This window comes from Terrapene carolina, unplaced genomic scaffold (assembly GCF_002925995.2).
Source record: "Terrapene carolina triunguis isolate 2854851 unplaced genomic scaffold, T_m_triunguis-2.0 Scaffold21, whole genome shotgun sequence".
In the NCBI taxonomy this organism is placed as follows: Eukaryota; Metazoa; Chordata; order Testudines; family Emydidae; genus Terrapene; species Terrapene triunguis.
Window position 1 is genome coordinate 20270513 of NW_020664372.1, and position 24757 is coordinate 20295269.

The 24757-nt window shown below is 39.9% G+C and overlaps 1 protein-coding gene across 1 annotated transcript in view; it reads right to left on the bottom strand.

The window, feature by feature from the left end:
* The window catches only part of ABCC4 (ATP binding cassette subfamily C member 4), a 192892-nt gene that overhangs the window by 163162 nt on the left and 4973 nt on the right, over positions 1-24757 (bottom strand). Inside the window, exons 4-9 of the mRNA XM_026656707.2 lie at positions 21206-21326; positions 20152-20376; positions 15391-15480; positions 12955-13118; positions 5895-6020; positions 3451-3700 (exon numbers count right to left, since the gene is read on the bottom strand). Of these exons, the coding sequence (XP_026512492.1) occupies positions 3451-3700; positions 5895-6020; positions 12955-13118; positions 15391-15480; positions 20152-20376; positions 21206-21326 (976 nt within the window). The remainder of the gene's footprint in view (positions 1-3450; positions 3701-5894; positions 6021-12954; positions 13119-15390; positions 15481-20151; positions 20377-21205; positions 21327-24757) is intronic.

Here is a 24757-nt window from a genome sequence, read left to right on the forward strand (position 1 = left end):
ACACACACACACACACACACACACACACACACACACACACACACACAAAATTCATATTTATGTATTGACACTTCTTTATTCTTCTGACATTAATGCTTTCATTTAAAAATACACTAACTACGTATAAAGATATCTTTCTCTAAAAATGTGAAAAATGCAGTTAACAAATGTATGCATTAACACTGTATTCTGTCATTACTAAGATTCTTGTAAATTATGTAATGACTTTCTTTAGGAATGTACTGTGTTAACATTATTTTCCTCTAAAATGAGAAAAATCCAGGTGTGTGTGTGTGTATAGGTATGTACTAACACTTCTTTTTCTGGCAGTAAGCCTTTGCACAATTATTTAATGCCTTTATTTGGAAAAGGACTAACTAGATTAAAAAATTATCTAAAATTGCATGGTAACACTTCTTTATCCTTCTGTCATTCAGAATTTGTGCACCTGTTTACTAGACTTTATTTAGTATTGCATTAAATGCATAAAACATATTTTCCTCTTAAAAGGAGGAAAAGGCATGAAAGCTATAGCTATTCATTTATTTTTAATTTTTCAGTAAGCATAAATTAAATCAATTTTTTTAAAAACATTTTTTTCAAAATAGCTGATGGTGTCAAAAACGTACACGTATCTAAACATGATATCTAAAGGCCACAGAAAAGGAGAAAAGAGTAGGAGGGACTTCCAAAATCATACAGCCTGATGACTGGACAAAAATGGGGCAAGACAAAAAGAGCAGCACAATGTGTGAAACAGGCTCTCATTGGCACATTAACATAGAAAGGGAGCACGGAAACCTGTCAAAAATTATGACAAGTAAAATTATAGAGTTAAAACTACTCCCCTCCTATGTGATGTATGAAGACCTCAGTGTGGGGTCCAGGACTGTGTGGATTTTTATAGGCAGGCTAGGGGTTGCACATTATCCCCCTTCCAGCCTAGGGAAACTTAAGCAAAAAAAGACAAGGCTTATGATTACATTATTTCTCTTGCTAAATCCCTCAGCCACTATGGTCCTGGGGATACAAGGAAGTGAACACCATTCCATCTTGGCTCATGTTTCTTCAACGGACTTGTTAAGTTCCAGTCGCAGAATCTCTACCACATATTGTACACAGAAGCATACACCTCAATTGTATTGTAGCCTGCAACACACCTAAGACACCAGGCAACCATGGCTGATGTGCAATTCAGAAAGAACAGAAGTAGACTTTCAGATCCCAGAGGTAATTTTCAGGGTTAACAGTTACCAAAAGTATCTTTTTTATTTATAAAACAAACACATTTGATCTGCAGTTACTGAGACCTAGTAAACCGGGAAACCCCAGAAGGGCTGCTCTTGGATGGAAAATATTCTAAAAGGGAATCAGGCAGCTCTTGGAATAGTTGATTATGAAGCCAAGATTGGTTAGCAGATGTTGAATTCATAGTTAGGCGTCCAGAGGTAGACTGCAGAAAGTGGATGCTTGTTTAAGCAATCGCACAATGTTATACGTTACGGGCTTTCCTTATATTTTAACCAATAGTCCTTCAAAATACGCAGATAGGATTAGTATAGGAGGAGGAGATTTTTGCTGAGGGAGCACTACAGTAATAGTCCCCAGAATTCCAAGACATAGAACAGTGGACAGGGAGGAAAAAAAATGGAAGAGCTGGCTGGGTGGGGCTGAAGATGAGAGAGACACTGAGGATTCGCTCCAGAAAAGAGAGAGAGTAACTAGAGAGAAAGAGACAAAGACGACAAGGAAGACAAAAATCAGATAGGGGTATGTGAAAAAGACTTTTTGTATAAAAATCATGGGAAAAAGGGGACAAGCTGTTTGACTAATACTGAGGAATTTATAGGAAAAACACAATGGTAAAATTTTCAAAAGTGTCTCACTGACTTTTGGTTTAAAGAACTCAGGGATCTCAAAATATTCCTCAGCACCTTCTGTCCTCAAGAATCTACCCTGTTGAAAGGAGTTAAGCAGCCAAAAGCCACCCATAGGAGTTTGAGAAGCAGACATTGCTTTAGAACAGGGCTTTTGATATTTTCCTTGAGAGGGATGTGACTATCTTCTGTATCTGGGATGACCTTTCATTATTTTCAAAACTGATTTTGGGACTTATAATAATTGTCTGAGCTCATGTTTGCAAACACAGTATATTAATTCAACTTCACATTATTTTGCAGTAGTATCGCGTAGGATTAATTTAGGTTAAGTATAGAAACTGGAAGTTTATCTGTAAGCAGAGACTTTATCTTTACTTTATCTGTAAGCAGAGACTGAAGAATGAAATATTCTCCTCTGGAGAAATTCAGAGATAATTGACCTCTTTCAAAGAGTTCTTTTCCCCTTGTTTTCAATGGGACTGAGGCCAACGGCTGCACAGCTAAGATGCCTTTTTTCAAAGTGGCCACTGCCTCACATTGTTCCCAACAGGAGTGAAGCCAAGCTGTCATCAGGAAATAGAGAGGAGCCTGTGAGAAGCACAGGAGCAACCACGGAGGCCTCAGTCCCATTGAGGAAAAATAAGAGAGGGCAGCAATTTTGAAAAAGCAGGTTGTGGAATTCTGTGCAATAGAACATTCTCCCCCCTGCTGAGGAAAAAACTTTCAGTTATGAAGAATATTGGCAAAAAAAGACCTTTAATCCTAAAATTTTTCTTCAAGTTTAGCCAATGAACAGATTTTCAATGAATTATCACTTCATGGGAAGTTTGAACAGTCTTTGTTATTTCATTACGAAGACCATTTGGGATCAAAAAAAGTCTGAGACAGGATGCTAAAATTTCCTTAAAGGACCCAGTATTTAATTAAATTTTAACACAAACTAATTAATAGCTTTCTAAATTCTCAAAAAAATAATTCTGCACTTCAAAAATTAAGTGCTGTAATTTTGAGGACGATATGCTGGCACTGAGTCCCTGCTGCAATTGGTACCTCCACAATAAAGGGAAAAATTTAGCCACAAAAATATAGTTGCAGCTTTAAGAAAAATAAGGAATTTGCACTTAGCAGTAAATATTTAAATAAAATAACATTGTGTAACTCATCATATCTCCAGAGAAAAGTAATATATAAGTATTTGACACAGTGCGATATACAATATTACTCAAAGCAAATTCAAGAGACCTCGCTGTTGAATTTTAAAGCAAGTACTTCTCTAGTATGAATTCTCTCCTGAAATATAACAGAAAGGAAGCTGTAACACCTCCCCCCAACCCCCAGAAACATAGGTCTATTGTACTTTAGAGTACTATAGTATAATTCAGATATTTTCCAAAGTACTGTATATAAATAAATGGAATATTCTATTTTGGAACAAGGTTTTCCATAGAAATCCAAAATGCTACAAATTACAACTTAAAGTCAAACTTTGTTGGAGACACTAAAATATTAATGAAATAGTATATATAGCCATCAAAATTAAATCAAAAAACTTCTCAGTTTCTCAGTGTACCTTGATTCGTCGTATGCTGATCATTGCCTCAGATGCTCTCTCAACAGCCGCAGGGAAGAAGAGAGTGACAGTCAGTCTCACTGCACCATACAGTGACACTGCCACAAACACCCGACTTGCAGAAATAACATTGCCAAGTAGTACATATGTCATGAAAGTCATAAAAACTGTTATTTTGCTTGCAACAAAGAATGATGCCAAGTTCAATCCTCGAAGATAGGAGCTTTTAAGAACCATGGAAATCTCCTTCCTAAAAACACAACACAAAATAGTTTCAAAGCTATCACTATATTAGACCATTCACACAGGCTCACTCTCATCATGGACTTCTTTCAATAATAGGAAAACACCCAGTTTCAGCATTTTGTTGTTAACTGTTGGGATGTTTTAATTGTTGTTAAAAATAATGTACTCAAGAATGATTGCTAAAGCAGTATTGGATTTGGCAAATAGTAATAAAATAAAACAATAACAGAGGAGCTTCTAAATAGGGCTTAGAATAATATTTAAATGCAAGGTTCTTTACCAATAGCTATACGAAAGGGAAGCTCCAAATAAGACTACTTTTTATCCGAAGGCGAAAGAGCAAAATTAAGTGCTTTCTTTTATCTAATTTAATCAGAATACAAAGCATCACTTTGAGAAACTGTTATATATGTAAACAACTTTAATACATTCTTTACAATTGTTTAATATAGTCAGAGCATCCAGAAGCTCTTTACTCTTAACATTCTCAGAGTCCAGTATTGTTTGACCATGCAACCCCTACTACAGTCAATAGATATTGCAGTTAAAAACTGATTCAACTCTGAAAAAAATATATGAGTTCAGCTGTGGAATGCTGATCCAAACAAATTTGTGAAGCTAGTTGGTTGCCAATTCCTCTGGCTGAAACACAGGCCCCTCCATGTTCCCTGTTCTTGTTCCAGATCCTTCACTGGATTTGGGCCCTATTCCTAAACTTCTGCCTTTCTAGATCTAGTTCCTGACAGCCGTGATCCACAGCTGTGACCTCTGTACCAGCTATTCTGCCAACCATTACACTACCAACCTGGTGCTGGGTAGACCGATTCAGTTCAGAGGAATACAAGGCTGTTCACCTAATTCATCTCCCCATAGTGACCTCAGGGTTGCTGGAGCATATGTTTTCCAGACTAAAATTTATTTTCAAAATCTTCAATTTCCACTTATAAATTAGTCATTCAATCTGACCCACAGTTCATGGTCTGAAGCAATGCTTTTCTCTGAATAACAGGGCTACAGTAGTAACTCTGGATAGTACTGGTCACACTTTAGCCAAATATGTGACAACTTCTCTCCTCTGTATGTTCTAATTCTATCAACTTTCTGCTTGAATTTATCTAATGTAACTTCTATTAAACCTACTACTAATTTTGTTTTCAATCTTAGATCTTCTTTTAGTTCTCAAGTAAAGTAATGAACAGTTAGATTATTTTCTTTGGAAGTTGGATACCAGGGCTAGAATTTTACCTATGCAGTATTATCCTGCGTGAAGGCATTCAATTAAATCAAAGGAAGAGAGAAACTAATATGAAATTAAACATTAACAAAGATAAGGTGCTATCATAAGGAATGCCCAGGATCCTTGAGAAACCAGTGGAGAATACTCCCTACCTGGCTCTGTCCAGGCTGTGGTTTACTCTTCCGAAGACTAACCCTAGCATCAAAGGAGGATACTAAACCATTACAGATCCCTGCACCTAGAAAAGGTGGTTGAGAGAGCACTGACAGAAATGCAGGGAGAGACACAGAAACTGCAGCAAGCAGGCAGTCTGCTTCTCCCACCACAAACAGCAACAGTCAGAGTCTCCTGAAGGAAAAGGCTTACAGATACCAAACACAGTTAGGGAAACAGTAGGGTCGCAGCCCAGAGATCCAGCCCCAGACTAGTTAAACTGCAGAGTTCCAGCCTTGAGAAAGGTGCAGCAACAGGCCTGCCACCTGATGGCTGCACTTCAGATGGACACAAAAGGAGTCTAAGCATAGCTTCTATAGGATTCTAGATTTATAGCTAAGGTGAGAAAGGAAATCCCATGATATTCCTCAGAGAAAAGAATTTTGCAGGTTAAAGTCAGGAGAGCCAGTAAGTCGATTGTGAGGATGAAACTCTTTATAAATAGGGGACACTTGATGTATATAGGTTGTTAGGCAATAAACCAAATGTGGAAACAAGAAAAATGGTAATTCTGTATTCACACTTACAAGAAACCAATTTTAATAAGTATCAAAGAACTTTTTTCTGCCCTCAAGACAAACTCATACTGTCCTTATGCAGAGGTGAAGAAAAAAATGACAAAGCTATACAAGGGTTCTAGGAAATTCCTGGATTTCAAATCCAAAAATAAGGCATCTACTAACATATAAAAACATACATGAATTTAGATCAAATACCACGGCATAAATTTCAGTGAAACACTGATTACCTTCTTATACTGTTAACTAGTTCTGAAAATGATTTTTCCCAGGCATACATCTTTATTATCCTCATACCAGTTATGACTTCATTCATTGTCCTAATCCTGACATCTGTCAAGGCTGCAGTTCTACTCCTGTAATTAAAAGAAAAGTTCTCAGATTCACAACAACAGTGACTGTTCAATCTGTACTGTTACACTTATACAGTAAACTTTGACATGCAGTAAAAATTTGGGTTATGTGTTCTCATCTATGCAGTTTTCAGTGAAGAGCCTAGCATTTGTATACACCAGGAATCTATGTACAGAGCACCACATGTACCAGTATATACAGACATTGTGATTATATGCCCTTTTTTAAAAAATGAAAATGTATTTTTGCATGGTTAAAAATAACTGAAATATATTTTGGCCAGAGTAAGAATATTTGCCAATAACCCGATAAAGAAAAATACCTCCCATCAAGTGTAACATACAATAAAATAGAGATTTTCCAAACATATTTAAAAGACAAGATAAAAAAAGGGAAGGAAAAATACAGGACATTCAAGAAGTAAATAATCTGAGTTGAAAGTGCCAAAATATAAGCATTTCTCCAAGAAAGTATGTTGAAGCAACTGCTTTTTCTGCCCACAAAAAGTGGGGAAAGAGGCTCTTCTGAAGAGGTCAATGAATGGGATTGACCTGATCTTGGTTATTTCTGTGGCTAATTCTGCCTGAAGCACACAAAACCCATGATATTGAGCATTAAAAGTAATTAGTTATAATTAGACCTGGTGAGAAAATTTTCATCAAGATTAAATTCTTTTGACAAATGAAGGATTTGTTTTCTGACCAGCTTCAAATACAGTAACTGCTCACTTTAAGTCGTCCCAGTTAACCTTGTTTCGTTGTTATGTTGCTGAGCAATTAGGGAACATGCTCATTTAAAGTTGTGCGATGCTCCACTCTTGCATTGTTTGGCTGCCTGCTTTCTCCGCAGCTTTCTCCCCCTAAACACCGCAAGCCAGCTGATTGCCCCAGGCAGAAGGGAGGGGGGAGGAGCAAGGACTCGGCGCGCAGGCTCCCCCTCCCTCCCCTGCCTCCTGCCGCAGCAATCAGCTGGCTTGCGGCGTTTAGAAGGGAGGAGACGGAGCGGGGAGGAGTGAGGACGCAGCGTGGGAAGTAAAGGGGGAGCAGGTGGGGGGGGAGAAGAGGCAGGTCAAGGATGGGGGAAGGGGGGGAGTGGGCGGGCTGAGGGTTGAGCCCCCTCCTGCCCTCCCGCCCCTGGTGATTGCAGAGTAGGGGAAGCTGCCGCTGCTGGGCAATGTGCTTCTCCTAGCCTACAGCACCTTCAGCCTCCTTGCCTACCTCATCTCCAGTGCCAGTGAGCTGTGCCTGTGTAGGGTAAGGCAGGGGCACCTCCCAACTATAGTACTGTATGTACAGTATGTTTGTAAACACACAGCACGTGCACACTACTCCCCACCCCCCCCAGCGCAATATTAAATTGCTTGTTTAAAATGTATATAATGCCTTTTGTCTGGCAAAAAAAAATTCCCTGGAACCTACCCCCCCCCCCATTTACATTAATTCTTATGGGGAAATTGGATTCGCTTAACATCGTTTCACTTAAAGTCGCATTTTTCAGGAACATAACTACAACGTTAAGTGAGGAGTTACTGTATAATAATATTCTCCATCCAGAGGTATTAGTACCTCACAAGCAGGTAGTATAAACTTAGTCAACAACTACCGAAACCACCAGTTTCTTTGAGAACCAGTAGGACAATATGAGAGGGAAAGCAGACCACCTCTAATACACCTCTACCCAGATATAACGCTGTCCTCGGGAGCCAAAAAAAATCTTACCGCGTTATAGGTGAAACCGCGTTATATCAAACTTGCTTTGATCCGCTGCGCAGATCCACCACAAAAGACTCAGCACACAGCACTCCCCCCCCAGAGCGCTACTTTACTGCGTTATATCCGAATTCGTGTTATATCGGGTCGCATTATATCGGGGTAGAGGTGTACTACAGGAAAGGACATTGGGTATCTAGTATAATTCCTACCTTCTGAAAGCAGGAATTATAAGAAAGAAATTTTCTTGTAAATACATATAATATATTTCCAGACTTTAAGATTTAAAAATCACCAGGGATATTTCCAAAAATAATAATAAAAAAATTGGTACAAAAGTGAAAGGAAGTGATAACAGGAAACAATGAGAAACGGTCACTATTTGTTGATAACTGTATAAAATATGACAGCAGGATTTGCTGTTTAGGTTGCATTAGGCATATCTATTCTAGCCCCATATTTCCTGTTGCTTATAACCCGGGATTCTAGACGTCCATTTGCCATGGAAAAACGTGGAATTTACATTTTTGCAGAGAATCTTTAGTTTTTACGTTTTGTGAATAAAAACCTATACAGTAGAACCCCATTTATCCGAGCCTCCATTATCCGGCTCTCCGGATTAACCGAACCAGGACTGACAGCCCGAGCCCCGGGCGACGAGGCTCCTGCTGTCAGCCCCAGGCAGCGTGGCTCAGGCTTCAGCTGAAGTTGCTGCCCTGCCACCCAGAGCTGAGGATCTCCGGATTATCCAAATTATTGATTATCTGATCTGACCCCAGTCCCAATTAGACTAGATAAAAGGTGTAACACTGTCTCAACAAAATATTGTGTTCAGCTGATACCTATGTATATTTTGCCTAGGGAAACTAAACACAGACTTCCTTTTTTTAATCAGAGAATTTTGGTTTCGTTTTTCTTGTTATCATGGAAAATTAGGATCTCTCCTTATAACTAAGGTCCTAGTTTATCATGGCAAACAAGTTTAAAAAAAACAGCTTCTTAATGGTAAAAAGTCACAATTTAAACTGGGGGGAAATTAACACATTTTTTCGTATGTATGAAATGGTTCCTTATTTTTAAAGTATACTAAAATCATATTGAATTCATTCATGTAGAAAAGAAAACATAGTAAACATAACATATTGATAAATTCTTATTTATAGTAGGGTTTATTTTGACACATCATGTGCTAAAATTTTCCACTGTTGCTACTACCAGCACAGCTCCACTAACAGCAGGAACTATTGGAGCACTAGTGTAGACAAGGCACTAGCACATCAGGGATAGACAGCACATTCTATATTGGTACTCCAGTCATTGCTACGACTGTTGGAATTGGAGAGAAATTTCAGAGAAAATAGGCTTGTGTATGCATAGCCAAAGAAGCCGTTCTGCAACGCAGTTTTCTTTCATATAAAAGTTGTGTTTAGAGATGATAGGATATCTGTAAAACCATGTCACTTAGGAATATAGCACATGATGTATCAAAATAAACCCTACTATAACTTTTATAAGAATTTATCAATATTTTATGTTTACTGTGTTTTCCTAACGTAAACAAGTAGGATGACCAGATAGCAAGTGTGAAAAATTGGGACGGGGGTGGGGGATAATAGGTGCCTATATAAGAAAAACCTCCAAATATCAGGACTGTCCCTATAAAATCAGGACATCTGGTCTCCCTATAAACAAGGCTTGCTAGTAGAACACAGGAAGACAATATAGTATCAGTTAACCTTCCTGACATGAAACAAGAGTATCTTTACAACTATGATGGTTAGGAACTATTTTAGCGAAAACTGAAAAACTTCCACAGAGGACTTCTGAACAGCCATGATACAAACACCCTCTTCTCCCCATCCCCAGATAATATATAAAAAAAAAATGGAATATGTGATCTGTTTATGTAACAAACAAATCAGTCTTACTTGTAACTTTGTGAAATTTTTACCTTTCAGACGCTTATTTTCCAGGATTGGTCTCCATACAGTCTGGAGTCCATACCAGAGTAGATTTTGTATGTTAAAGTTTGTAGGGTTTAGACAAGGGAGAGGGAGCTCAGTATGGGGAGAATGAAGCAAACAACATAATCCTTCTTATGATTTTTAAACTCTCCCAGTGAGGGTACATCTACACAGCCCTCGGTAGTGAGTCTCAGAGCCTGGGTCAAGAGACTCGGGCTCGCGGGGCTTGCACTACCGCACTAAACACAGATGTGTAGACATTGCAGCTCAGACTCTGAAACCTAGGGAGAAGCCAGACTTACACACAACTTAAAAGCTCTGTCCAAATAGCTATTTTTAGTGTGGTAGCACGAGCCCAGTGAGCCTGAGACTGTTGACCTGGGCTCGGAGGCTCACTGCCATGGGCTGCCGCTGAGTGTGCAGACATTCTTGGAGGGGCTGAGGACAGAAAGTTAAGTTTCCTATAGTAATAGTCCTCAATGGGAGCGTCTTCAAGTGTTCCAGTGAAAATTAGTTTTTATTTGGATGAGTTATTACCTATTGGAAAGTCATATTTGCACATGCACACTGGAGGCCAGATTCTCACTAGTGTAAATCAGAGTAGTTCATGGACTTCCATGGAGCTATGACAATTTATACCAACAGAAGACCTGGCCCCAGATTTTTAAAAAGGACAGATCTAAGCTCAGCACATGCACATGCTAGTTGTGCTACGCATGCACTCACACCAATTTTAGGTATGAAAAGGAAACGTACCAAAGGTTTCCTATAGACTTCCTAAACTGTGCATGAGAGGTTCCCTCATATAGTCCTCATAAACTCCCACTGGCTTTAATGGTAGCAGCTGCAGTGCATGGGATAGTGCATACCAGTGGTGCCTAGCCCAATAGTGGAATGAATCTTTTCTAACTTTTTCTCTTTTAAATCACATAGGAAATTACATTTTTAAAGTACATTTAAAGAGAATGCTACCATTACATCGTTAAGCCCTGAAAAAGTCTGGAAATTATAATGCTAAGATTGCTCACACAATCTGAAGGTTGCTCCCATGCATATATTTACAATACAGTCTTCGATTTCATGATCACAAACTGTTTTTCATATAATACAGTATAATACATACATTTTGTATAAATGTTTATGTTTATGTGCGGCTAACAGTAGTACCATATAATACAGTGTCCCAGAGACCATGAAGGTCATTTATATGACAAGTACACTAATTAGTCTTACTCAAGACATTACAGAATACGGGTCCCATCCTGAAAAATAGGCATTGAAGTCAATGGTACTATTTGCATGAGCAAAGTTACTAGCATGCATAGATATTTGCAAGATTGGGGAGGAAGTATAAAATGCTGCATAATAATGAAAGTTAGCTTCTCATGCAGAGCCCACCTAAACTTGCAGCAGTGGCTCCAATCCTGCAATTAGCTCCATGCAGGTGGACCCCTGTGCCCATGCAGACCCCAGTCACTTCAATGCCCACACATAGCTCATTGCGGGATTGAAATCTACTTCAGCTTCATTCCCTGAACTGCAAATAAAGAGAGACTTACGCACATGTGCGCAGATAAGTATCTTCCTCATCAACATATTCCTTCCCCTGTGCTGAGCCTAAGCAAGGATCTGCTGCTGGTTGAAAAACATTGAATATTACATGGCCACTGACTAATTATTAGAATACATACCTTAGAGAAGAGAATTTCTCATCTCGTTGTGTGACCCTGGGCAAGTCATTTAATCTCTCTGTGTCTCAGTTTTCCCATCTGTAAAATGGGGATAATAATGCTTACCACCTTGAAAAAGCACTTTGAGATCTATGGATGAAAAGCACTGTGTAAGTGCTAAATATTATAATGATTGTTAATATAAAAAAGCTTAAGTCAATAAAGCTACATTGGATCATTACAACAATGAAAACAGTGCAAGTGTATAGAATGAAAAAGTTATTAAAACATGGTACATGTTTGTATAACTAAAGTTGTGGGGGGGGGGAAACTGTATTATTTTATTATTTGAGAAATAGTATGTGACCATGTAACTGAAGACTGTATCATAGTGAATAAGCACAAGGAACAGCGTTCTATAGGTAACTCTAATTCGGTAATTTCCAGACTTTTGAGTGCTTAGCCATGCAATAACAATGTCAGTTTAACTATTTTCACAATATTTTACCTTCAACCAATCTTAAAACAAATAAAAACATCAGTACCTAGCCATACAGTTTTTATTACATAAAGACAATGCAGGAAACTATTCACACTATAACAGGTTATGCCACAAAGAAGAGACAGGCCAAGCTCACAGACATCCACTCATAACACATTTAAGAGCTTTAATAACATTCTCAGACAAAGCCACCAAATGCTTCGTTAAAACAGAATACGTTTGTAAAATAAGTTATCTATTAATTTAACACATTACTAGAACTTTGCCATTATAAAAGTTTGAAAGTTAGGAAATCAGAATACTGTAGTTTAAGAAAAACTATCAGACTTTCCACAAGATGTAATTTGGGGGGGGGGGGGAAGAAGCTGGTGGGGTGGGGGGAGGCCATAAGGTCTGAATCTGGTTGGAAAGATACTGCAGAGCCACTATACATAAAAACCCTTCCTGTTACAAATCTTGCACTGCTACTGAGGTCCTAAGGAGCTCATTTCTTCCTCTCCCCCCCCCCCCCCCCCCCCCCCTTTTTCCTCCCCCCCCCCCCCCCCCCCCCCCCAATGTTGTTTCCTCACAGCCTCTCCTCACTTTCAAGACCCTGAATCACGGGTATCATTCTTGCAGATGAGGAGCCTTGTATAGGAATCTTTTTAGAGCTTCTGACTGCAACATCTTTATCATCCTCAGAGGTCAGACCTTGTGAAAAACCAAGGCACTCTCTTTTTCCTGTTGCAAGGAACAACAGCATTGTCCACAACAAACCCAGTCCCTAAATGCCCATGCAGCAAGACATCAAGGTCAAGATTTTTCAAAATATTAGACTTCCAAGTCCATATGTAGGCAAGCAAATAAGCAAACTGATTTTCAAAAGGATTGGGCACCCAAGCAGGTCCCAGTGACTTTAATGGGATTCGCTGGATGCTCAGCACTTTTGCAAATCACATCTCTTATTTTAGGTGCTACTTTTTGAAAATATTGGCAAACAGTTGGAAATTGAACAAAGGGCCTAGCCCATGGCAGTTTTGACATCAGGCCAGCCAAGCACATGCACTTTCAAAACCTGCACAGATAATGTGCACCACAAAAGTTTACCTTACCTTAGTGAAGAAAACAACCTCCCAATACAGGTTTGTAAAGGAAGTAGAATAATCAGAATTGCCATTCCTGCAAAGCATGATGGGCCTATTTCAATCCAGAGAAGTGCAGTTACTGCTATAGCTTGAAGTGGTCCAGCCCATAAAAAGTGTAAGAAAATTGTTACCTGCACAATCAGTTAAGATATAAAAACCGCTTTTAGCATTAATTGAAAAGACAAAAACACCAACAATAAAACCCTTATCAGCAGGGAAATTGTATATATAAATATATATAATTTTCAATTTTAAAATATAAATGTTTGCATGTTTTCTGCTTTCCGCTCAAGGGAATATAAAGCGGAGGTGCCATTTTTGTTTCTGGTAGACATTCTGAAAAATAAGCCTGCAGAAAGATTATGGTAGGCAGTCAGTGGAAAGAGACAGAGAGACTCACAGCCCAGTTATTGAGAGAGAACTAAATAATGGTTTTAAAAATCAGCATCCTCAGCTAGTTAGAGTGCAGGCATTTGCATAAATGGGAAAACTGTACTATTATGCACCAGTAACTTTAGAGCATCCTGTATTCCAAGACAATTCCATGAGTATAACACGTGTCCTTTTCTTGCTTCATTTACAAAACTTACAATTATCTGCAGAGTGGTATCTCTCTCTGTCTGTGTACCCTAACTGGATACCATAATCTTTTCACTGACATTTTCCATGGTGGGGGTCTGACCCAGGCTGAATATTTTTGGAAAATTTCAGCCAAACCAGTTCAGTTATTTCCAGGGGTGAAAGTAACTTAAAGGACTTACCAGTATGCTGGAGTCCTGAGCAGGGGGCGGGGCCTCAACTGGAAGAGGCCGGGCCTTTAAATCCCTGGGCCCTTTAAATCGAGATTAAAAGGGCCTGGGTCTACGGCTGCGGTAGCGGAGGCTGGGAGCCCCAGGCTCTTTAAATCACCTCAGGAGCAGTAGCTGTGGCGGTGCTGGGCACCCCGGGGCTCCGGCGGCGATTTAAAGGGCCCGGGGCTCCCAGCAGCCGCTACTGTAGCCGGAGACCCAGGCCCTTTAAATCACCGCCAGAGCCCCGCTGCCGTAACCCCGGGGCTCTGGTGGCGATTTAAAGGGCCTGGGGCTCCAGCTGCTGCCAGGAGCCCTGAGCCCTTTAAATCGCCGGCCTGGGGAAGCTGCCTGCTGCTGGTACAGTCAGCGGTGTACCGACTCTTGCCGGTACACCTTACCAGACTGGACCAGCTTACTTTCACCTCTGGCTATTTCTGAGAAGAAGGTTAGGGAAAAATATGTTTTGCCCATGTGTAAAATTCCACCAGCCTTTTCTGTGAGAAGCTCTAGCATCCCTTTTCTTTTGGAGCAGGGACTTGAAATGTGGCAGGGAGTGGCCTTTATCAGAAATGTGCCTTTTGCCATCTCCAGGAAAATCCACCCAAATTTGCTCAAGTAATAAACCCTTGAAAAAAATCACAGTTCACACACGCTTAGCAGAGACTTGTTAGAGATTAAGGGCTAAATCTCTGAAGAGTCTATCCTCACTGAGCATGCTCCAGCCTCCCACAGGTCCTAGTGCTGAACATATTGCAAACAGACCATCACCACAGAGCCTATGAGGAAATGAATAATCTGTATTCAGGGCACAGTTTGAATAGTGCACAATAAATAAGGCCTAGGGCCACAACTGAATGATGAGGATGAAACAAAATACTGACTGCCTGTTCATTCAGTGAGTTCCATCCTTCCTATGCACTGAAACTGATAGGGGTTGTGGAAAATATAGTATGTGCTGGTGTACAGCATTTCCTAATTTTTGAATGCTTGACTTTGCAACTTTAATAATGTTCTTTTAATGTAGTTTTTTGTGGGGGTATTTTTTAATATTTTGTTTAAATTTAAAATATTCTAGTAAAACACACACAACATTAGGGTGAAGCCTATTAATTCAACAGCAACACTGCCTTGGGCTATCGCTTCAGCCCAGGATACCTTATTATAAAGCATGGAAGTGTTTCCCAGTTATTACAATAATCCTGGTTGAATTTCAGCTTAAAAGCTAAAAGGAAGAGTTTTAAATGTGTTTCAGTTCACTCAACACAACCTTTTAAAAACTAAAACGAAAAGCATCTCAAATAATTCAGTCAATTGCAGAGTTGCCTTTAATACACTTACATGCACCAGCACTACGCCGGGTTTATAAACAGAGCAGGAATATCTACACACAAAAAGAAAAGGGATTTTTTTTCCAATTTCAAGAAGCTATTGCTATTAATATGTTTGGTAAAACCACCTTTAAAAATCAATACTAAATTATGAGCCTAAGTTGTCACTTTAAAAATGATTGTGAAGTAAAACCTCATATCCCATACACCTCAAATATTGCAACTTGGACCCATCTCTCATCTCCTTACCAGAATTGTCTAAGAAGACCAATAATAAGTCTTACCTGATCAAATTTGTTCACATCATTTGATAAAAGATTTACTATTTGACCTGTGGTAGTTTTTCCCAGGGCTGTGTTACTGAGACGAAGTGCCTGAAATAGAAAAAAAAAAAAATCAAGCATTCTTAAATTATTTTAAATTAACTACCACATTGTATGGTATCAGAATAGCTGCATCATCTCTTCTAAAGCCTAGATGTACTATTGTCAAATCTGGCATCAGAGCTATGAATTATGAGGTATTTTTAAGATGAAGACACATGAGAATTCTTGGAACTGCAGTTTAAAGGCCTTAGTTAAAACACTGGCTGGTGATCAAGATTTGGCTCTGAAGTAGAAAACATATAGAATAATATATGGGGGGGGGAGGAGCAGAATTGACATTAAAAATCTATTTCCCTCTGCATTTCCAGTAGTGACTTAGAACACAAAACTAATATGGCAAAATATTAAACCTGAACCAAAAACTCCGCACATTTCTTTCACATGCATCCCTCTGTCAAGAACACTTGAGCAAAACTAGACTGGAAATCTCTATCCTGAAGACTCAGTTTGACCAGCTGAGTCTTTGCCCCAATCTTCCAATGATAAGAACAGAGAACACTGCAAATACCAAAATACAGGTACTGTAAATATGAAGATGCAGGGGGAAAATGCCAAGACTTTTAATGATGCCCACTGTATACTTCAAATATATCTTCAAGAGGCAGATCAAATAATTATTGGAGTTGTTATTTATATTGCATCACTACTGAAAATATTGCTGGTGCTTTCCAAATAGTCTCTTTTGCAAAGAGCTTACAACTGAAAGCCCTGATCCTGCAAAGACATAAGCATGTGCTCAGCTTTAAGCAAAGTAGTCTCACTGATTTCAGGATCTGGGCCTAAATAGGAAAGACTGACAAACCACCATTCAACCAGTAAAATGTCTGAAGTGGGCTTAGGTACATGTCTTAGTAGTTATGTTTGTGTGTTATGTTTCACCAACTCTCCCTCCTTTTTCTAGGTACCCCAGTTAACCTGCTTCACTAGTGCAGCCCCAACTTGCCCACCCTACAAAGATTCAGGCTGATGTCCTCCGAGAAAGCAATCAGCCAGATATTTTCCGTATTAATAGTATAGTTTCTAAAGGTTGTCTAGGGGTTGGAGAAGGTGTACACAAGAGCACACCTACAGCAGTTCCTGCTGTTCACTCTATCATTCTCTGCTATTGTTATGGGTGGGGGAGAACCCTTCCTGTAGTCATTGGCAACTCTTGCAGCTTAACTACTCTCAAATTAGCATGCGTGTCATAAAAGAAATCTCAGAGAAACATTTAAGTTTTCCTGACAAAAAGAACCAGCCTCGACCTAAGTCTAGGGAAGTAGCAATGTCAAACACCAAGCAATGGCCTTAAGCCTGTAACCAGGTTCCATCAAAAAAAAAAACAAAAAAAAAACCCCTATTTTAGCTCTCTCCCCATCCACTAAAATACTGACTGGCAATGCTAGTTTGGCCTGAAAATTGCCACATTTACTCTAAAGCAGGGGTCGGCAACGTTTGGCACCCTGGCGGGCCGGGCTAGTTTATTTACCTGCTGACGCGGCAGGTTTGGCCGATCGCGGCCCCCACTGGCTGCAGTTCGCCGTCCCGGGCCAATGGGGGCGGCGGGAAGCCGCGGCCAGCACATCCCTCGCCCTGAAGGGATTGAAGAAAATTTACCAAGGGGTTTTTTTGTTTGGTTTTTTTTTGAGTTACAGATCATTAAAAAGAAACCCGGATTTGAAATTTTTCTATTTGTCAAATAGTTTTCTCTTCTAGCACAAAAAACAGTTTGGTTAATATCCCTTTGAATTTTCCATATGGTCACAGATCCTTGTAAACACTGTGGCTGGGCTATATTTGGAGGGGCGGGGGGGTTGGGGAGAAACTAGGCTGTAATTACATAAAATCATTAATGATTGTTGTGGAGAAGTTAAGGTGAATCCTACTCCCAGAGCTGTCTTCTTCTGAAATGCCGCCTTCTTTCAGATATGAGCTCATTGGTCCCTTGTCCATTTCCCGTTACAGGCAGTTCTACTCTCCTCCCAATCAGAAATACCATCTAAATAATATTGACATCAATCCCTGGATTAGGATTTGTTTTAGTATCACGTTAACTAATTCTGGTCTCCCTTCTTGGATCTTTGTTCTCTCCCTGTTCCAAATTGTTGGTTGCAAGTATAGAAAGATGGAGAGATATCACCGTAGAAAAGACCAGTTTATTTCCTCTGAAGGGACCGTTGTCACGTTTTAGAGTAATTAGCCCACCCAGTCCCAACCAAAAAAATCTCTGGGTTTCAGAACTTGAGCTGTTTTGTTCTTTTTATTTCTGCCAAACTGAAGAGAATCCTTAGAAAATGAAGCCTATTATTTTTAAGATAAGTACTGCATCGATGATCTTGGGGTTACAGCATCAGACTGAGAATTAGTCATGAGAAATTCTAGTCCCATCTTTGCAACAGACTTCCTGAGTGTAGCATCTTATTACTAATGCTTTTTAGTATACACAAAACATCTTTTTGGAGTTTTAATAACACAAATAGATAATGATTTGTTCTACAGATAAAATTAGTTTTCTATCACTTCATATGAAGGGAAAAGGAGTACAACAATTTAAGTAACTAGCATTTGAACTTCAGTACTAGGAATCTGTCATTTACTATGGTTAACAAAACTAGCACACATAGTGACAACACAGCCACCACTGACAGAAACTTAGCATTTCAAGTATATATTTACTACAGATATTAATTAATGCCAAAAAAAAGTATTGGGAAATTAGCATTCAGCTTTTCTTTCAAAACTGTATATCAAGGATTTATAAAAAGTATGACCTATCCATACACCTCAAATGAGGATAATTGATTGCAAAGTTTATTGGTCTTCTACCATGACTTCAACCTTCACCCTTGGGAGCAGGGCCGGCTCTGGCTTTTTCGCCGCCCCAGGCGAAAAAGCCTCCGGCCGCCCCCCTCCCCCGCGGGGGGGGAGGGGGGCGGCCGGAGCCCCGGGGGGAGGGCAGCGAGCCCCGGCGGGGGCTGGGCTCGGCTCCCCCCCCCGGCGGCTAGAGCGCCGCGCCGCCGCCCCCCTCCAGGTGCCGCCCCAAGCACCAGCTTGGGTGCCTGGTGCCTGGAGCCGGCCCTGCTTGGGAGTAAACATTTATGAGATGAAAGCAGATTAATATTCAATTTAATCATGCCTAGAAATAAAGTGAACAATGTGAACATTTTGCCTTTCCAAGCTTTCAGCCCTCCAAGTGAATATCAACGCTGCAACAAACAATGCTTGCTATACAAATATTTCATGAATTTCAAACAAAGTGTGTTATGATCATCAGTATAGTAAATTAACTCCTTAGAAATATGTTTATGTACAAGAAAGTAGTGTGCCATGTTAGAACTGAGTTCCCAGCGGATAATTTCCAAGGTATCAGAAGAGAGAGGAGGATAAATATGTGCATAAAAAACAATTCACCAGCCCAACATGGCCTGAGAAATATTCCCCACTTTTTTCTCTCTTACTTTACTATAAATTATGGAGTTCAGAGATGAGGATGAAGAGAGGAGTAATCTAAATGTTACCTTTAAGTGGGGGTAATTACATGTTTTAGAATAGAGGAAGGGTTGAGTGTTTTCCCCCTCTTAAAAAGAAAGATTACATTCTGATTGAATTTTAATCAATCTAAATGTCTAATCCCTGCCTAAATTTCATTTCTGGGGCAAGGGTGAGGAGGGCACTGCTCCAAAAACTTGGAAGGCAGGTAATTTAAGTCATACCATCGTAGCCCCTAACTATATAGATAGGACATTCTCCCCTCTGCCACCTCCTATATGGTTCCTACATGCAGGGCTGATAAGAGGGAGAGAAAAGGAGGGACTATTGTACTGGGGCTCTGAGGTCAGGGAGCCCCCTCAAAGTGTTTTGCGTAAACAAAGTGAAATGGGAGGGAAGACAGTGACCATGATGTGCTGGGGCCCCAAAATTTCTCTTGACAGACTTGTCTACATGGAGGTAAAAGTAGAGCGAGGCCTCGTGGCTTGAAGGCTGCCACCAGCCACCAAGAAGCTACTGACAGCTAGTAAGGCTATCGCTTCTCAAGATCCACACTGGCAATGGACAAAAGCAGCTTTTCATCCTGTGAGCTGCCCAGCTACTTTCCCTGCTAGCTCTGGCCTGGTAGTTGCTACTTCTGCTTCTGTTCCACTGATCACCTGGCTCCTCTCCCCAGATGGTGACTGCTACATGTTGATCAGCACATGTAGGGGAAAGGTGCACTTTGAGGCATAAGGAGGGGCTTGGCTCCAGTCTGTCTGGACATGAGCGCCCCCTTCCAGGAGTTGGCTATTCCCCTACCGGTTTGATCAAACTTCCTCCCTTCTGAGACAGGAAGGCGGCGGGCCGGGGGGTAGGGGCCCATTCTCTCCCAATGCATCTCTAGAGTGGAGGAGAACAAGCACACAACACTCAGCAGCTCCTTTTTCCCACATCCTCTGGACCCCAGGCAATAGCCTACAACGTTATATAGGCATCCATATACTGTTGAGAGCAGTATAAAAAAAAAATCAATACATATATATGCTAACCCTGATTTTCATTAATACAGACTTATACCCTATTCCTTCAAATGCCATGACTTCAGAACTATTGCAAGAGTGAAAAATAATTCAAATACTTAATTGTAAACTGATTACTAGAATAGCTAACTTATATACACATACATTTGAAAAATGAAAGGTTGCTTACCTTCCGATAAATCATGTGACACATCGCTACTCTCAATTTCATGCCAGCCCGTTGTACATGATAAAAGTATAAGTGGTGTGTTATGGCTAAAATCAATGTACATACAGACAAAGCAGCTGCATAGCCGTAGGCAAAATTCAAAGCAGCAGTATCAAGAGGATCAAAAAATTCAAAATAATTAATAATTTTTCCCAAAAAGACTGGTTGAATTACTTTGAGTGTTTCCTAAAAGAAAGGGGGGGGGGGGGAGAGAAACAAATAGAAATAATTTATTCTGTAGTTTTCTATCCAAGTTTCTTCCAAGGCAAGTAAGAACTTTCTGGCACACCCTTCTTCCTTTATTATCTTGCTTTAAATACCCAGGCCAGTTTTTATTGCCATATAACCCAGAAGAAATGGACTTCTGTATTAACACATGTATTTTAACAGAATTAAAATTAAAATATTTAAAACTTTTCAAAAGTTCTCAAAGCCACCAATAAAATCTTTCATGTTATCGTAACAAGTTACATAAATACAGATCTCCTTTAATTTCTGAAGATCACATGGTACTTTTTTGTGACAGTTACATTTAGCAAAAAGATTTTTTTATGATTCATCCCACTAACCTATGGATACTGTAATGTACAGACCAGCAGCATATATGAGTTCAGAAACAACTCCTTGAAGGGGCAGGGGGGGCTGACAATATCACAGAGAATGTGCATTCAGTTATACCAGTGTAATACCACTCTTATGCAGTTGTAACTGAAAGGAGACTCTAACCCAGTGTTTTCAACTTCTAGTAGTCAGTGTGGCCCTATTGTATTTTTATGAGAGCAATAGAGGGAGAGATGCTTAAGGAGAGACATTCTAGTCTCTGAAAAACAAAAGTACAGAGTTTATGGCTGCTACTATCTGACATAAAGAAATTATAAATTATAAATAGGGAAAGAGTTGGGTCCCAGAATGAAATCACCACCATTCATTACAAATGCCTATAGGACAAGATTTACATTGCTATTGGGTAAAAAGATATCCAAAGATACTTTGTATTGTATTTTCCATCTCTTACCTCGATCAATGTGAAAAATCCCAAAGCTAAATAGGATTTCCAATAACAAAGTAGGATTGCTTTTGTTAAATGGGGCGTTCTTGCTTCTTTTTTAGCTTTTTGCACCTCTTTATCCCAGTACCTAGAAAATAAAGTAAAATGAGACTGGCGGACAAGAAAAGTCTAACTTAAAAATCAACAGAAAGAGAACATCATTTGCTAAAGTTGTAAAACAGAGAGTTAGGTCTGCCAAGTTATCTGGTCAGTCACTCCACATCCTGCACAATCAAATACTTTCTCTTTAAGAACCTGACACCAAAATAATCTTTTTTTTTTAATTTAATTTTATTTATTTATTTTTGCTGGCCCATGAAAGCCTGTGGTTAGCATTACAGGCTCATTTTGTTCCTCTGTGCTCAAGAACACACTGATAATATCAACAAACCTTGGACTAGTTGCTGATTTATAGAAACGTACAACAAAGGCAGAACTAGCAAGTCACAGTCCTTGGTTTGTTCTTAGCCTGGATCAGAGTGAGCCAGTTAAGCTAAGTTAAGGGCTAAGTCACAATAAGCCTTCTTGGCACTGGCCTGAACTGAGGCAGTGTGGAGATGCTCCACCTCAGCAAAATCCCTCTTGAGCTCCAAGAAGAACAGAGCAGTGTGCACATACACAGTTTGTTAGGTTGTGAAGCATGCTCTCTTATCTTCTCCTGGTCATGTACTTCGGTGAAGGGGAAGTGGATTTTTTTTTATTATTATTATTTGCATTATCATATTGCCTAGGAGCCCCAGTCATGAACCATGACGTTATTGTGCTAGGTGCTGTACAAACACAGAACAAATAGACAAGCTCATCAGTTAAGGGACCACTCTAAAAAGTGGACTCAAGATGGACTCAGGGTGGAGGAAGGAGGATAACACACAAGCAGAAAGAACAATGTGATGGTGCACATCATCATTGGGTGGATTGCACCACTTGTGGTGCCCAGGCTTCCCCAGCATGTGCTCCTTCCTAAGGCAGGGACTGTGACTGTGCTTGACCTTTGCATTGTGGCAGGGCTGGGCACCTGCACATGAGCAAGGCACAATCTGTTCAAATCCGAATCAAAAGACAGTAAGAACACAAGTGATCATTCTGTTCATATAACGTGATCAAGAATACACCAGCAACACTCTACAATTGTTGAAGCACGGGATTTTCACATAAGGTGCCTCCCTCGTTTCTGGAGGTTAAGTGCATTCTGCTGTGCACCGAGACCCTGTTGATCCGAAAACTGCGAATACACCAAGGTCTCAAACCTGTTAAAAGATGGCACGCTGACTTTGAGCGAGCGGAATAGCTGCCAGAAAGATATTATCTTGATTACTGAGATATTTTTCCTTATCCTCGGAGGAGGGGGAGGGAAGGAGAATAGGGTAAAATGACAGACTCCACAGTGCAGTTTGTTGGATTTTGTGAAGTTTCTATAAGCCTTAGTCTCGCAGTAGTGAAGGCTGCTTGCTTAAGTAAAGTAGAATCAGAGGTTAAAATAGGGAAAGAACAAGTTAAAAATTACTTAGACAAATTAGATATCTTCAAGTCACCAGGGCCTGATTAAATACATCCTAGAATACACAAGAAGCTGACTGAGGAGATATCTGAGCCATTAGCGATTATCTTCAAAAAGTCATGGAAGAGAGATTCCAGAGGACTGGAAAAGGGCAAATAAAGTGCCCATCTATGTAAAGGGAAATAAGGACAACCTGGGGATTTACAAAACAGTCAGATTAACTTCAGTACCCAGAAAGATAATGGAGCAAATAATTAAGCAATCACCTAGAAGATAATAAAGAGATAAGTAACAGTCAACATGGATTTGTCAAGAACAAATCATGTCAAACCAACTCAATAGCTTTCTTTGACAGGATAACAAGCCCTGTGGATATTGGGAAGTGGTAGATGTGGTATATCTTGACTTTAGTAAGGCTTTTCATACTGTCTTACACAACATTCTCATAAACAAACTAAGGAAATACAACCTAGATGGAGCTACTATAAGGTGGGTGCATAACTGGCTGGAAAACCTCTCCCAGAGAGTAATTATTGTGGTTCACAGTCAAGCTGGAAGGGCATATCGAGTGGGGTCCCGCAGGGATCAGTTCTGGGTCTGTTCAATATCTTCATCAATGATTTAGATAATGGAATAGAGAGTATACTTATAAAGTGTGCGGATGATATCAAGCTTGTAGGGGTTGCAAGTGATTTGGAGCATAGGTTTAAAATTCAAAATAATCTGGACAAACTGGAGAAATGGTTTGAAGTAAATAGGATGAAATTCACTAAGGACAAATGCAAAGTACTCAATTTGGAAGGAGCAATCAGTTGCACACATATATGGGAAACGATTGCCTAGGAAGGAATCCTGCAGAAAGGGATCTGGGAGTCATAGTGGATCACAAGCTAAATATGAGTCAACAGTGTAACACTGTTTGAAAAAAAGCAAACACCATTCTGGGATGTACTGTATTAGCAGGAGTGCTGTAAGCAAGTCACAAGTAATTCTTTCACTCTATTCTGGGTTGATTAGGTCTCAAATGGAGTATTATGTCCAGTTCTGGGTATCACATTTAATGAAAGATGTGGATAAATGGGAGAAAGTCCAGAGAAGAGCAACAAAAATTATTTAAAAAAATCTAGAAAACATGCCCTATCAGGGAAGACTGAAAAAATTGGGTTTGTTTAGTCTGGAGAAGAGAAGACTGAGACGGGACATAACAGTTTTCAAGCACATAAAAGGTTGTTACAAGGAGGAGGGAGAAAAATTGTTCTCCTTCACCTCTGAGGATAGGACAAGAAGCAATGGGCTTAAACTGTAGCAAGTGTGGTTTAGATTGGACATTAGGAGAAACTTCCTAACTGTCAGGGTGGTTAAGTGTTGTGTATTTGGCTGTCGTGGTAATAGAATCTTGTTGTTGCTATGGCAATTGAGTTAGATTATTAGGGGATAGCCCAGCCAGTTTTGGCTGGTTTTTGGTTAGTTCAGTGTGTGGCAATAAATGGCTGCTTTAAGATTTACAGCTCTCTGTGTCTCAAGTGATTTCTTCCCAAAACTGTTGCCTCCAAGGATATAACATTAAGCACTGCAATAAATTGCCTAGGGAGGTTGTGCAATCTCCATCATTGGAGTTTTACAAGCAAGTTAGACAAACAACTGTCAGGGATGGTCTAGATAATACTTAGTCCTGCCATGAGTGCAGGGGACTGAACTAGATGACCTCTCGAGGTCCCTTCCAGTCCGACGATTCTGTGATTCTATGATTTACAAATGACTTTCCTTGTGTGTTGTCAAGTAGAATAGAAAGTGAAAATGCACATATAGACCCATAGACTCTGCTAAATATCCCATTATGTCTATGCAAGCATTTTTCCTGACCACATGGGAAGGAAGTGCAATTATTGCAAGAGACACTGGAAAGACTTCACCCTCCTTTATAGTGAAAGCCCTGAACTCTTCAAGGTACGTCAGTGGATTTTCACTTTGATTATAATGAGAACTCACTCAAATTGATATTCACTTCCACCATAATTAGG